This window comes from Dermacentor albipictus, chromosome 10 (assembly GCF_038994185.2).
Source record: "Dermacentor albipictus isolate Rhodes 1998 colony chromosome 10, USDA_Dalb.pri_finalv2, whole genome shotgun sequence".
Classification (NCBI taxonomy): domain Eukaryota; kingdom Metazoa; phylum Arthropoda; class Arachnida; order Ixodida; family Ixodidae; genus Dermacentor; species Dermacentor albipictus.
This window is the reverse complement of record NC_091830.1, coordinates 25,999,433-26,014,840: the sequence shown is the minus strand read 5'-3', so window position 1 is coordinate 26,014,840 and position 15,408 is coordinate 25,999,433. Positions and strand designations below refer to the sequence as shown.

Genomic DNA, 15,408 nt, shown 5'->3' with positions numbered 1-15,408 from the left:
TTATTGATGCCCACAGGACCGCATTTTGCAGCGACTTTATTTAGTCGTATTGTTTTCCTGTCATACTTCGCTCTCCACTCGTTCCCAGTGGCTTATCAACGCGATAACGCCAGTTTGACAGCAACGGCCGAGCATCGTTACGGTTTCGCCCGAAGGTGGATGCATTGAAAGCGATAGCAAGCAACCGCGCTCTAGCTTCTTGCACGCCGTTCCAGCACGGAGGACGTGCCGTTCCAGCAACGAGACGTCCATTTGAGGGATCGCCAGCCGTTTATGCGCAGGCGCGAGTAAGAGCGGGCGTATGCGAGAAAATCTGGGGGCTTTTGCTCCTTGAATATGTGCCTAGGCACTACAGAGGAGGTTTCTTAGCGCGTGTTGTATCCGTTTGTCCACTGGACATGCCAGCATAGATGAGTGCAGTCGAGTCGGTCAGCCGCTGGCTGCCCGCGCGGTGAGGCAGTGGGCGCGGGCGCCCCATTTTATTGATTGCTGTGTCTGAAGGGGCCAAGTTCTGACTGGTGCTGTACGAGTCGCGGGTCGCTTTTTTCGTCGGGACGATGGCTTGGATTTTTTACGAGCACTGCTCCAGGAGGACACATGTAACCGACAAACGGAAGGCCTCAGGAGAGCACCTGAGGTTATATAATAAAGCAGGCGGCATAGGATCTCCAGGGCACCCAAGCGGGAACGGGGGATCAAAGCTGGAAGCAGGGCGGCCCGTGGGTTGGGGCCGCAGAGGCCGAAACGTGCCAGGGGTTCTTCGCATTGAAAATCGGCAAAGCCGGTGTTATAGACCCCTGGCACGCGTAGGCCTCGGGTAGCCCCAACCCCCGAAGCCGTCCGGGTTCTAGCTTTGGTGTCCCCGTTGTGATGTTATTGGGTGGAGGATCGCTCCAGAAAGAGGCAGAAGCAACACGCAGAAGCATAAACACACATCAGACTTGTGTTGACGCACATAACACATAGAAAACGGCACACACACGCGACAGTTCCCCCAAATACCTCCTAGACAACATGCAGCTATACCTTATATATATATATATATATATATATATATATATCGCCGTGTCGGATACGTCGTGAAATCGATACCGGTCGGTCAGCAGTGTCGGACAGCAGGGCCAGACCGACTCGCGGGCCTCAGGTGGCACTGCGCCACAGTCGATATACCGGAGCCTCCGCGTGCCCCGTTTCCCTGCGGCGGGGTTTGCGCTCGGGAGCCCACAGCAGCAGCCACCGGGTCACGTCCGCAGCTGGCGGGGTAGCCCTGTGGCCGCTCACCCGAACGCTCGTTCAACACGCTTCAGGACCGCCAGCCCTCCTGGACCAGTTGCCCAGCGGAAGAACTGGGCGAGGTAGCCTCTCAGCGGGTGACAGCGTTGATTCGGGTTTGCCGTAGTGACGCAGGCGGCGATAGCTCCTGCGGGCCGGACGCCCAACGAGGAAGCTCTTCGCCCTCGAACGCCGAACCTCGCGCACTGCTCACGCCGCGGGCCACACTCTCTCGTGCCATGCTTGCAATGCTTCTTGGCATGCATCATTTACCGAATATGAATAAGGTATAGGTAAACATGACTGGAAAAATGTATTCTTTCAAAGTCAGGTGACTATGTTTACTCTGCCAGCTATTTCAAATATTGTAATGTATTGACGCAAGATGGATTGAGCTTCTTGTTTCATAATACGTGTACTGTTGGATCTTGTCGTTGAGTGCGGGAGTTGGCCGACGTTGAGGATGATTTTGAGATGAAAACTATAGGTTTATTTACATTATTTACAGCAAAAACATGAGGTCATTAACACTCATTAGGTCAATGATGGCCGGTAGCAAATCGGACGCTGCGGCCTGTGGCAAGGAGCCCGAAAGAGATTAATGAAGGAATGAATGCTCGTTCTGCTCGCGGTCTCTGGCTTTTAACCCCTTCGGTTCCTCGAGGTCACGTCCTCTTCGGCCAATCGTCGAGCCCGCTCAGGTGTCGTCATTTTCGGCTGATGGTAAGCGCCCGTGCGAGTGCAGTCACATTCGGCTCAGGGGGTCGCTCCATGGGCTTCACTGCCCGAGGGATGACTTGCCTCCGGTATTGCCCTGCTTGTCTGCAACTGCCGTCACAACAGGCGGTGGGGGGTTGCTCCCAGGGCTTGACGGTAAATTACAGCCGTTGTTCCCACCGGGTTGGCAAGCGCCGTCACAATAGGCGGATGGGGGTTCCGAGGGTACACGGTGACTTGCAGATGTTGTTCCCTCCGGGTTTGCAAGCGCTCAGCGGGGGGAGATGGGTTGCCTTCCAGCAACCTATCGGAGCTGCAAAGCAGCTTTGCTCGCGACCCAGGTTATCTGGAATCGTGGCAGGCTCTCGCTACACTTTCAGGAGGAGTCAAGCAGTAGGACAATAGCTCTACATGCGGCGCACGAGGTGGGGGACGCCAACTTGTCTTGACATGCTGCGCCTCGGGGACGTGGTAGATGCGCTTCTGCGGACTTTAATTAGGCGCGACGGCGATTCCATGTGGTCTGGTGAGCTCGAAGGATGCCAGGAAAAGGGCCCGTATCTTCTAACAGCACCCACTTGGACGCTGACGTAATGTGCGACCCTAACAGTTGCCTTTCACCTCTACCGAGGCAACTTTTACATGCTTTCCATTCGGTTTCTGGACAGTGCCTGCCAAGCGCAGTATGATCATCCTGCGCGGTTTCTGCGCGATTTTCCTTGCTTGAGTGGGCCGCTGGGCCGTCCGACAATCTTTCGACGAAATGTAGCCCTCTACTCACCTAGGCTGGCACATTGAAACACATTACAAGCAGTACTTGTGAAACCTCTGAAAAGTTACGAACTCTAGGAAATCGTACCTGGCGAAACTAAGGTTACATGCTTATGTGTAATATAAATTGCAGGAAACATTCCTTAGATAACACGCGTGGTGTCACAAGTCCTAAAACAGCCACATCGCAATACGTACATGTTTTATTGCAATCGAGATAATACGGGCACTCCAAACACATTGGCACAGTTTCTGCGCTGTCCCTGCCGCGCGCAGTTTGAAAGTCACGTGGTCTGTTGCAGGTACGTGGGTGAGAACGTGAGCGTGCGAGGGCAAGTCTTTCCTTGACGTCTTACATTGTGCTCAGTATAGTGGAGCTCAGACGCGCCGGGGTAATACAGTGACTGGCGCTGCTGAACTCTAGGTCACGCGTTCAAACGCGTCCACATTCCGACGGGGGAGGACCAAAAACGCTCGAGTACTTACGTTGAAGTTACGTTAACTTACGTTGAATAAGGTTGCGCTGAGGTTACGTTTAAGAACGCTAGGTGGGCGAAATTAACCCGGAGTCACCCACTAAAGCCTGCCTCTAAATATGATTTTGGTGATGCAGGGTGTCTACCAAGTTGACATTTCCAAACTCCCTGAGTTTTCCAGGTTTTCCCTGAGCACCTTTGCGAAATTCCCTGAATGAGTCAGATCTTTGTTTTATGTCAAGACAGGCTGACACCACGTTGCCCGATGCTGTCACTCTCTAGTAAGCATGCTGAAAAAAAAATGACTTAATCCAGTTTGAATAGTAAGGAGTAATATATATTTTATTTAAAAATAAAACAGAAGGAAGGTGTTAGTAAAATGCACAGCGAAAGAAATGGTAAAGCCCATTCCAAATTGAGTCGAACATTTTCAAATACGAATGAAAAGGAGATGCATACATAAGTAAATATTTTTTTAATATCAGCTATTTCTATCAACTGATAGCAAGCTCATCTGTATGAGGTCCTGAACTTTGTCACAACTAAGGTTCTCTCTCAGCAGCTGGGAAGTCAACCTCAACTGTCCTGACAACTCTCAGCCCGTACACATCTCAGTGTTGGGTTTCACTGCGTAAACAATTTATTTTGGTTTGGATGAGGGACACCTGTGTCTCAGCATCAGCCATCACTTAGTTTTTTTAGCTCAAGCTCCTTCAAAAAGGTGGCGGCACCCTTCCTTTCCCGTTAATTCCTCAGTGCGTCGGTCCTTTCTGTTCTCATCCTCCTTCTACCACGCTTTCACCACATGGATCATCTGAAGCATCCTCTTGGTCAGTTGTACAGTCAACATTTGATTTCTTAGACTTCCGAGGGGCCGCAAAAAAAAAATTGAAAAAAAAACGGGCAGTCTGAAAAAAATTAATGCATGTCTTTAACTGCCTTTAAGGGCTAAAATTACCACAGGCACGTCTCAAAAAGCTCTGAAGGCCTGCCAGTACGCTTTTTAGGCATATCAGGGCTTGTACTGTGACAGAAGACGACGTGCACGCATGTGTAATTAAGTAATGTATACTGTGTCCCGCGACAATTGCCCCCTTCCCACGCTTGTTATGCTTCACCGCCTAACACTTGTGTACCGAGGCGAAGCTAACTTTCGCAGACTGGCATTACGCAACGCGCTGTGCTCTGCGAGCTTCAAAGCCAATCGCTAGGATTACAAAGGCGGAGTCGGTGCCATTGGTGATAGCGGCGAATTCTTTCAATGAAAAACACGGCACCGCACGGCAAGAAGCTTAATAGCGAACATAGAAGCAGCTAGGCCTGACGTTGCCGCGGTGGTGGTTACGGATTTGCCTGCGAGAGTGCCGGTTCGAGGCGGCGAGATAATCAAAATAGCGGCGGTGGCGGCTTTGATTAATGTCATTTCAGACCTGCAGTCGGGGCAATATACATTGACTATATGGAGTACGTGGTGGTGCCGCAAAACCGTGCAAATTATCGGGCATGTCCGAAAAATCGGGCGTCTAGAAAATCGGTCGTTAACTACTCTGGCAATACATCGTGCCGATGACACGGCGTCAATAATGATTCGTTGCGATTCCTCTGTTACTGGAGCCAGCATTAACACGACTTTCGTTCCCTTTCAATAAAGTTACAGCTAATTTTCCCTGATGGAAGCACAAATTCCCTGAGTTTTCCCTGAGTTTTTCCAGACTGTTCAAATTCCCCGAGAATTCCCGGTTTTCCCGGTTGGTAGACACCCTGCATCTGATGTCACTTAAAAACCCCAGAACTTAAATTTCATATGGAGGCCTCGTCATATACGGAATTTCGGAGGCGTGGCACAGAGAAATGGTAAAGAGTGCGGCGGAGTGGAACGTCCGCTTTGAAATAGGCATGTGATCTACCCCCTGCCGGCACTCCTTATATTGTAGCTTCCTTGCTCATAGAAAGGAGAAGTAACGTAGTTTCAGAAATGTGCGAATTTGAAGGAAGAACACAACTTGACAAGCGCACATGTGACGTAAGTAGCAGGACCCTTCGTTACTTAGAAAGGATGTTAGTTTCAAGAATTTTACAGTTCGGCAATATATTTTATCAGCCTTTTATTTATGAACCAAGTTCCCGTCATTTTAGAAAAATGAATTGAGCTAATTGAATGCGCAACTAATATATAAGTTGAACGCGAAGGCCATATATGAACATTTAGCTTGTTTTCAGTGGCCGCGGAAAGCTCTTTTAATGAAATAGGTTGGAAAAACTACTTTGGCAGTGCCAATGCAAGAAACTATGGGCGGCTAAGGTATCGATTTTCATGGAAGAGCTTACATCTGACAGCATCGTTCATTGCTGCCTCAAGCGCATCATTTTGAACTCGTAAGAGTGCGTAGTGTCCTGGCAGAACAGAGGCGTGCAATACATCTCACTGCGTTTTCAGCCAATGTTATACGGAAACCGTGTCCCAATCGGCAAAAGCTCTGCTCAACTCTGAATGTGTCAAGTGTGCCAATAACAACACTTTTAAGGTCTGTATAAGTGATTGTATAGACAACTGATGAGCCGAAGATGGACGGCTAGTCGCAGCAATCCTGGCCTTCCCCTATGCTGGTAAGGTAATGCAAGCTCGAGTTTAGATGAACTAAAGTTGTTCAAGAGGTTCTGTGCAAGCAGAAGAGAACGCTAAAAATTTTATTAGGAAGACATCACGTACACGCAAATCGCCCCCTATTTGTAAAACGTTGCGCACTAATCCGAAACAGTCCCGCAACCTTCTCTTGTGCAGGTCACCTCTACATTCACATATACATCAACCATATAGTATATAAAGATTCAGTGACTTCATACAGAAGTAATTTAATTCGTGGTTGGTGCCTCGCAGTCTACACCTGGTCCTAGAAAAAAATATTGAATCATTTCGATACCTCTTGCTACTTCTAAACTCTTTCACACTAGTATAGAACAAACCAGGCGTCAACATTATTTTCCGAGGGGCACTTACGTTTCACGTGCTTAGACATTCTCACAAGATTATCCTTCACATGCCGCCAAAATGTTGGAAACCTTCTTGGGCGAGTGGGTTGATATGTTTTGAAACAATTGTAGCATAATAAAACGCGGAGGAAGAACAGGAGAGGACACCACGGGTGCTATGGTATCCGTGGTGTCCTGTTCTCTTTGTCCGTGTTTCATTGCGCTACAATGGCTTTAACACCATAATGTTGGTGGTAACCAGGAAGGTAGCTTGAAACTTCAGCATTTATTTCTTTGTTTTGTGGTTATTCCGAAATTGCAATGCTGTTGTTTTTCCTAGATCAGTACCATTATTTTTCCTGAGGCTGTCTCACTTCTTCGAGAATTCGTAGTTGATAAAACGACAGCAGCATATAGTCCGCACGTCTGTATTTTCAAAATAAACACACGTCTTCTAAGAACATCCCGTGGCAGTGCAATTCTACATTTTCAAGTAGATCACTTGACGCAAACATAATGTGCATGACAAATGTTTATGTTTGATCACTTAGTTACTTAAGAAAATCGTTCTCATAAACTCTTTATTACGCTGCTGCATAAGATACGCTGTAATAACGTCATGTTTATTAGGCGAAATCCTTCGGCTAGCCAAGATTTCGAGACATTCTTCCGCAAAATATGCTACGCATTACATTGGGCATTACACTTTTAATTTGGTAAAGCCTTCTTTGTCTATGGTGGGACAAGGCTTCGTAGAGCACCACCATACTTTTCGCTACTTTCTTGTGATGAACATCTGAAAAATAGTACAAGTTTCTTGGCACTCTGACCATACCTGGCCCTTGAGACAGTAAACAACACACATTTATTCATTCCTAGAGTACAAGTTTCAGGACCGTTGCTTCGTTACCACGCAACTTCGATGCACCCGGTGTAACATGTGACTTGACCCAACTTACACGTAACAAATAGCATGAAAGTAATTGCTTGTTCACAATAACAGCTTTGCTATAGCTCGCCAATTGATCGATTACTTTCTTACTCAATAATGTTGACAGTAATTTAATTACTTTTTTCAGTAATCAATGATACGTAATTACTTGCATTGCTAACAAAAAAAAAGCCGTGACAAATGACGCAGCTTCGAGCCATTCAGTTTGGCGGGAAGTAGAGTAGAATGCTATAGTGTCACGGCAGCATCCTCGTGGACGTCCACGTTCAGGCCGCTGAATCCCTAGTGTTTGTTTCTTCACCTTATATGCTCCACCACATGTTGCTCACCGAACGGAAGTTGTGTCTCTGTGGCTCAATAGCGATGGAAGCTTCCTGGCTTGATGCCAGAAAATCACCTATGGGCAATGTTTCTAGCTTTTCACTGTCCCTAGCGGGAACGCCTTCTGCAAGCTCTAGCAATAATAACGCGCCGAGCATCACAAAAGACTTGGACGGCAGCTTCGAAGCACTCGGCGACTGCAACCTTTTGCAGAAGATGTTCGTAAAACACTGGTTTTTCTCGCTGGTGTCCACATAGAGAAAGTTTTCGATGTTGCTGCTGATGTCTTTAGAAGAAAACGAGAGAAAATTAGCGACCGAAGTTTTGAGAGCAATTTTTAGTGAAACCATAGAATACGTGAAGCTGCAAAAGACGCACTGAGAGCCCGGAAAGCTGGTTATGTTTGCTGCATTTTTGCAATGTTAGTAAACGCTGCAGGGCAGCAATTGGTCAATTTCTGAGTGAAGTGCGGATAATCATAATCGGAACTTTTTTCAGTAACGATTGCCCGTCTAGCTAAAACCAATAGACAAAATTTCCTGGGAACAGTTGCAGTATTCTACCTGAACGTTACAATCTATATTGCGCCTAATGATAGCGCCGTCTCGCAACTTACCTATAAATTAATCATTGGGATATACATTGGTCACAAGTAAAAGAATCTCCAGATGGCAGAAACTTGAACTGCTCGGTGTGTTCGTTTTAAATTCTAGAGGACCAGCGTTCAGGTGAAGTATACCGAAAAGTACACAGCGCAATGAGTGAGTCGCTCTTTTCTCTGTGCTTTGTCAGAACACTGGTCATCAATAATTTAAGCAAAACATATTAGCTACGGACACCAGGGACGAACTTACGCTGCAGTGCGAGCGAAGATATGGCTGACAGCAGCAACACGTAACTAATTTATGTTAAACAAGAAAAATGAGTTTGTTCGATCGCATCGCTCGGCATCACTACCACTGTGAGCAAGACACCCACACACTCGTTAAAACACTAGGATAGCGACTTGCCGAAACTGCACACTGCAACGGATTTCGCCTGTCGGAATGGGGAGTTCGGCAGGAACGGCGCAGCATAGCGCTGGTACGCACATCTACCATTTCATTTACACACTAACGACCTGCCACATCCAAATGGGAAACACGGCCTTCTCGTCACTTTCTGCGGTACGCAGGTTACGGGACCGACTGCGCACTGCTGCAACTCAATGCGCCTGATAACACCAGCTCCGGTGAGAAAAACCGTCACTCCTGCCACTGATGGCAACGCTACGCGACTGGTTCACACACGGGCTTCGGAACGAGTATTTCAAGCAGCGTTTCCTCCCCGAGGTTTTCATTTTTGCCAGAGCTTACACCCTGGTGGCTTCAGTACAGAATGGGATCAGTCACCAACAAGGAATCCGAGACCAGAAACTTCAAATGAAGAAAGACAGGCAACACCCGAGCGTCTGGAAAGGTGACCAACAAAGTGAACACTAATGCGGGACAACATCACCGGAAATGTGCTTACAGATAAGGTCCAATATGTTGCAAATAAAATCAGGATTTTATTATTGTGAAATAGATACATACAATGTAAGTGACATTTCGTCATATGGATTAGCATTACTGCTTGTTGTGCGCTCATTTGATTGGTATACAAGCGCTAACTCAAGCACACATTTTCTCGTTCATGTGTAGATAGGTAGAAATAAAGACAGGGGAAATATATTGAAGGATTTTTCACATACCCTTACATGCACTCGAAAACTAAAAGGCACAGTGTAGGTATAACATGTTGAACAGTACAATATTATAACACCAAAATAATTATTTACAATCGAAGTTTTCATGATACGAAACGCAAGCGCATTGCACGCATCATGTGCTTTCGGACAACCTTCTATAATTGACCACATATTTGAAAACACATGAAAAGTTGTTACTTTCTATTATCGCAAGCGGGAAAACATTCAATCAATCAATCTTTATTTTCATTCTGTCAATGATACAGAAAGAAAGACTGTGACAAAAAGCTGTTTTTCAGTAACAGCTTGACTAGGCCGCAGCCCCATAGAAAAATTTCAGAGCGGTAACAGCACTACCGTAAAATAAATAAAAAAATTGAAACTTAACAGACAGCGTAGTACTATAGGGCACACACTAAGTAAAGGAAATGTTAAGGTAATACAGAAGTTAAGGCAGTTTTTAGTCGTCATAAAAGTACATACAAAACAGTTTCTTAGAAAAAATGAATGTCTGAAATGCTATCAAATCACAAATGTCTGGAATAAATACACTGAATGTACAGGAAAACAGGATATAGAAATCAACTTGTTACAAACAGTTACATACAACCAGATGAAACAATTCGATACGGTTATGGATTTGATAAACGAGACAAAGTTTGTAATAAAACCAGTGTTAAGTAGTAGAAATCTCAGAGCTATACATCACTGTGTATAACTTGCGGATATCCTGATATGAACAATCAAACAAGTCAACATTGTTAAGGTCATAGTGATTGAGAAGGGACGGAAGAGTGTAAGACAAACACTCTTTTTCGGAGTTTAATCTTACTATGTCTACTTCCTAATTTTCACCATGATGCGTGGGATAGTTTAAATGCCTAATTCTTAAATTGGCCAGAACGCGCAAATTTGTTAAGTTCTTACAAGTTTCAGATTTGAATTTTCTGCTTAACGTATAATTGTACGTCTGGTGTATTTTAACTATTCTTGAACTGCAGAATAAAACAGTAGTAGATGCCACAAAAGGTGCATTGAAAATATGCCTAATACATTTTTTCTGAACCAAGTATATTTTATTTAGATTAGTGACCATCGTACCCCATAATAGTTGGCAATAATTTAAATGAGAGCTAAAAGCGAGTGATAGAGTAGAAGCTTGATTCTTTTTGGAAGTAAGTGTCGAAGCTGACCAATTACACCTGTCACCTGAGCTAATTTTGCAGGACATGTCTGACGTGGTAATCCCAACTCATATTCCCAGAAAAAGATATGCCCAGACATTTAAAATGGTCAACTATTTCAATAGTGTGAGTACTCAGTACTATGTCTTCATGAGGTGGAATAACTTTATTTTTTGGTCAGTATATAACAGCTTTTGTTTTATTTTCGTTAATACACATAGCATTTGCTGCTGACCATCCCTCTAGCCTTTTCCCTGTGTGATTACAAGTTCTGATAGGCTCGTGAATATCATGCCCTGAAAAAAGTATGCTGGTATCATCAGCATATATTATGTATTTCGCCTCACAATTCATATTTACAATTTCATTAAGATAGATATTAAATAATAGTGGGCCTAGAATACTGCCCTGGGGCACTCCACACAGCAAAGGTTTCACTCCGGAAATAGAGTCGCTTATCTGAATGACCTGCTGTCTGTTCGATAAATAAGAGTCAATAAGCGTTAGGGCTTGTCCATGAATACCATAGCAATGCAATTTCTTTAACAATATCTTATGGTTTACTAAATCAAAGGCCTTTGAAAAATCAATAAAAATACCGAGAACGAGCGCCTTATTTTCAAAATGTTTAAGAATATACTCTTTTTGCTCCAGGAGCGTACAACTGATTTATTTTTCCGCAAACCAAATTGATTAGATGAAAATAAATCATATTTATCAATGAAACTTGAAAATCGTGCGCAGAATTTTTTTCGAAGGCCCTTGAGAACACAGGCAAGACAGACACCGGTCTATAATTGCCAAAGTTATTTCGGTCACCTTTTTTGTAGAGCATGGTCACTTTCGCTATTTGCATATTTAAAGGAAAGACAGAGTTAGTTCAACAAATGTTAAATCTGTCGGCTAAAATCGGCGCGATAACATCAGACACGTCTGATGCATGCATTAATTCCTATATAGTATAAACATGCATTAATCCCTATATAGTATAAATATATTTCACTTTCCCGAAAACGTTAGGCATTGGTAAAAACGTTAAAGCTATTTTGAATCTGGCTAAAGTACTACTGTGAGGCGTTAGGAAGATGTTGGAAGAATAGGGGTTATTATTAGATAGATATCTGAGATTTTTAATGTGGCGGCATTTTATATATCTTATGTGAATATGCTATTAGTCCCACTTGGGACTGTTAGAGGAGTGGGTTTATAAATAAGAATATACGAATTACAACCCATAATAGAATAAAACGGCGATCAAGTGTAAAAAGACAAGAAATCAAAGCATCCATAAGCTAACAAATCGAGTGCGGGACCTGAGAGCCACCAACTTTGATTATCAAAACAAGCATTCACACACATCAAAATGCACTGATTCATCATACATTCATGCAGCAGTGGAACCAATTAACACTCGTCCATGACAATGTATTAAAAAGGAACACTCGATGACCGCAGTTCAGCGAAACAACGCTGTGCATCGTGAGAACACTAAACATAGCTTGAGCCCGAGACACCATCATTCGAACGCAACCTTTTTCTAACCCATGACTTGCACCTCTGCTTTTGCATTGATTTATTACAACTAGCCTCATTCGAATTATTCAGTTTTTCAGATTTCGTATCAGCTAACCGATTATGTTACAGAAATTATTTATTGTGCTTACGAACACGTTTACGAATGAAAGATTCTAGATTTTACAAAAATGCAATTATACTTCCAGTAGAGGAGGCTGTCGAGCGGTATGCTTACGTGATCAGCATGATCAGGTAACGACAGCAAGATTAATCTATAGGACAGTCTTGTTCTCGTACCAATTGTCAAAGTGTTAAATCATTTGCGCGACCTTGTGAGGATTATTTTCCCATCAGCAACAGAATTGCTTTATTTAAAAGTGAATAATATGCCTACCAGGATTTTCGCTGCTTGCGAAATCGGTACTTCTTTCAGTTTGGTGGTTACGTGTCAGAAGTAGTGAATGAATACCTCAACTACAATACTTGCATTTATGTTTTCTGTTTCTCTTTGTGTATGCATATTTAAAGAAATATTGATGTGAGGTTTCCTTTTTTTCTCTTTGACAAGTGGTTGCGCCATATTAGAATGATTATATTGAATGGCAAACTGCTTAAACGTTATCCGTCAGGCTTTGTCAGGTTTGTTGGCTTCTAGCTGCACAGCGAATTTCTGTACATGACAGAAGTGCTTCGTCTTTTTCAAAAAGCACGCTTGAAGGCAAATGTTTGGGGAACAAGCATTTCACGGCGGGGATAAATTGTATCATGTGTCGTGATATTGAGGCCTGATGACACAGTGCTGCTCAGCTGTGTTTGACCTGTGAGAACGTCCGGTACACGTATGTCGTCAAAGAAGATTCAGGCGTCTATTGTAATTAGGTGCCAATGGGAAACACTGCGACAATGGGAAAAAGACATCCACCGGTGGTTATCCTATGTATACACAAATTTGCAAAACACTGTCACTTTTGAAACTGCCCGTCACACTTATCAGTAGCATCCTTTACTTGCCCGGAACCGAACCGGCCGTGCAGGTGGCCACCATTTCTTTATATCTCTGAGCCAGCTGTGGATCGTTAGTATCGCAGTAGACACATCCGACCCAGGACAAGGACAGCTGGCCACGTGGAGCGTAGTAGTTCTCGAAGAACAGTCGCAGGTCATAACTGTCCGTCTCCAGGTGTCTGAGCGCAGGAAGGGCTTTCAATACGTCGTGCAGCGCCCCGGGCTTAAGTTCCAACACACTCACTGACAGTTTCGTGTCCAAGGTCAGGTGTTCGAGGCGCGGAAACGGCAGGAGCTGGCCCCAGAGAACGCAGTATCGCAGAAACTCGAAGCAGGCTTCATCGTCGCCAAAGCGCGCGGTGTGCAGCGTATCGCGGATGGCCGACAAGAATGAGATGAACGTGGCCGTCAGCATCTTACAAGTTATCTCGACACATTCCAGTTTAGGGAATGCATGAGCTTGCACTGGAACGTCATCGACGGTTCCTACGCAGCCTCGGAGCTTGAGGACCCTGACCTTTGGACACAACCTTGCGATTGCGGAGATCTCAACGCCGCCGCAATTCTTCAGGGTTAATTCTTCGAGCCGCGGCCACCGTGTGAGCAGCTGCTTGAGTTCCGCATTCACGTCGGCGAAGGCAAAGTATGGATATAGTGTCAGCCTGAGGCTGCGGAGGTTACCAAACGCCGAGACATCGGCGAGTGCTTTTGGCGTGCCTACAACCACCTGTAAGGTTTGAACACTTTGTTACGCTGTGAAGGAACGAACAGTGGAAGAACAGTGGAAAAAACAGATACAAAGACGAGACCAGTACAAAAGACTGGCATGTACTTGTATGGTCCTTGTTTCTTTCGCGCTGCTGTTTTCCTTCTCAGTTCTGAACCAACTCGTGCAAGAAAATGTTTTACTAAGCCACATTAGGGTGTTTCTTTAGGAAATAGAAGTTACGCACATCGGACGCACATCTTTGAATGTACATGAAGCGAAGCTTTAGTTATTAGTGAGCACGAGGTCGAGTTATTAGTTAGTGAGCACGAGGTCGCGGGATTGAACCCGGCCACGGCGGCTGCATTTCGATGGGGGCGAAATGCGAAAACACCCGTGTGCTTAGATTTAGGTGCACGTTAAAGAACCCCAGGTGGTCAAAATTTCCGGAGTCCTCCACTACGGCGTGCCTCATAATCAGAAAGTGGTTTTGGCACGTAAAACCCCAAATATTATTATTATTATTAGTTATTGGTGGTGGCTACATTACGCTATATAAAGACTGGTATGGTCATCTCAATGCTTGTTTTCGAATTTCTGCACTAGATTATAATTATATTTAGTACCAAAACAAAAATTTGTTAGGCGTAACGTTTAGACACAGGAAGAGAGCGGTGTGGATCAGAGAGCATACGCAAATAGCCAATATTCTAGTTGACATTAGGAGAAACAAGTAGTGCTGGAGATGCCATATAATGCCTAGGGCAGATAAGCGGTGGAACCTAGATTAACAGAGTGGGTGCAAAGCGAAGGCAAGCTGAGCCGAATACGGCATAAAATTAGGTGGGGTGATGAAATGACGAAATTTGCAGGCCCAAGTCGGATTTGCTTGCGCAAGACAGGTGTAATTGGAGATCGCTGAGAGAAGCCTTCATCCTGCAGTGTACATATAAAAAAAATTGGGCTGATGGTGATGATAAAATTTTTAGTCATTTAGCAGCAAATCTGAGTTATTTTGTCTACAAGATGCGACTTTTTACAAGCCATCTCATCGGACTATTACATGAGTGAATCTCCTTATTGGGGACATAGGGTATGTAGGACAGTGAGAGGTCTCTGAATGGCGAAGTATGAAAAGTAAAGGTGAGGTTTCATTGCGTTGATACCTGGTTCTAAATGTGATCCTTACAGTCAGTGGTCACACGCTCATACAACGCCAGTTTCGGTCACAGCAACGTGTTCATACTTGATTCACATACCCAATGGCACATACCCAGTAGGTGAATATTACAATAGGCAAAATGTACTAAAGAATGAAAATAAAAAACCAAAGAGGGCGTGGTATGTAAACTTGTGTTGAAGTAAAATTTATCGAGCGTAAGTCAAGCAAAGGAGCTATTGATTACAATGAACTTGTGTTTCACAATGACACATATCGTGATAGTTAGGGCTTCCATAATCTTTCCGTCATTGTGGAACATGCTCATATTTTAGGACATGCCAAGAAAAGGCACACAATAATGGGCAGATTCTGAATGATTAAATCATAAATTCTCAAAATAATGGAAGAACCCGTCCAATATCATGCGCATTTCTGTTAACTGGACTGACAAGTGGCCATAATGTATTGTGACACGTTGATGGAAATGAAATGACTATGATGTGTAGTGATGGAATCCAGCACGAGGTTTGCGATCTAAGTAAAAATTATAACTTTAAATTAGCAAAGAAAGCCTCAATAATCAGTAAGTGGCCAGGCCTGCCTGTGAAATCTTGGTACTCCGGATGTA

General features: G+C 44.4%; 1 protein-coding gene across 7 annotated transcripts in view; it reads right to left on the bottom strand.

Moving 5' to 3' along the window:
- Positions 1-9,006: 9,006 nt before the first annotated feature.
- The window catches only part of LOC139050918 (uncharacterized), a 30,572-nt gene continuing 24,170 nt past the window's right edge, over positions 9,007-15,408 (bottom strand). For all 7 annotated transcript variants that reach the window (XM_070527771.1, XM_070527774.1, XM_070527776.1 and 4 more), the window contains one exon: positions 9,007-13,639. In XM_070527771.1, coding sequence (XP_070383872.1) covers positions 12,911-13,639 — 729 coding nt within the window. In that variant the 3' untranslated portion in view covers positions 9,007-12,910. The remainder of the gene's footprint in view (positions 13,640-15,408) is intronic.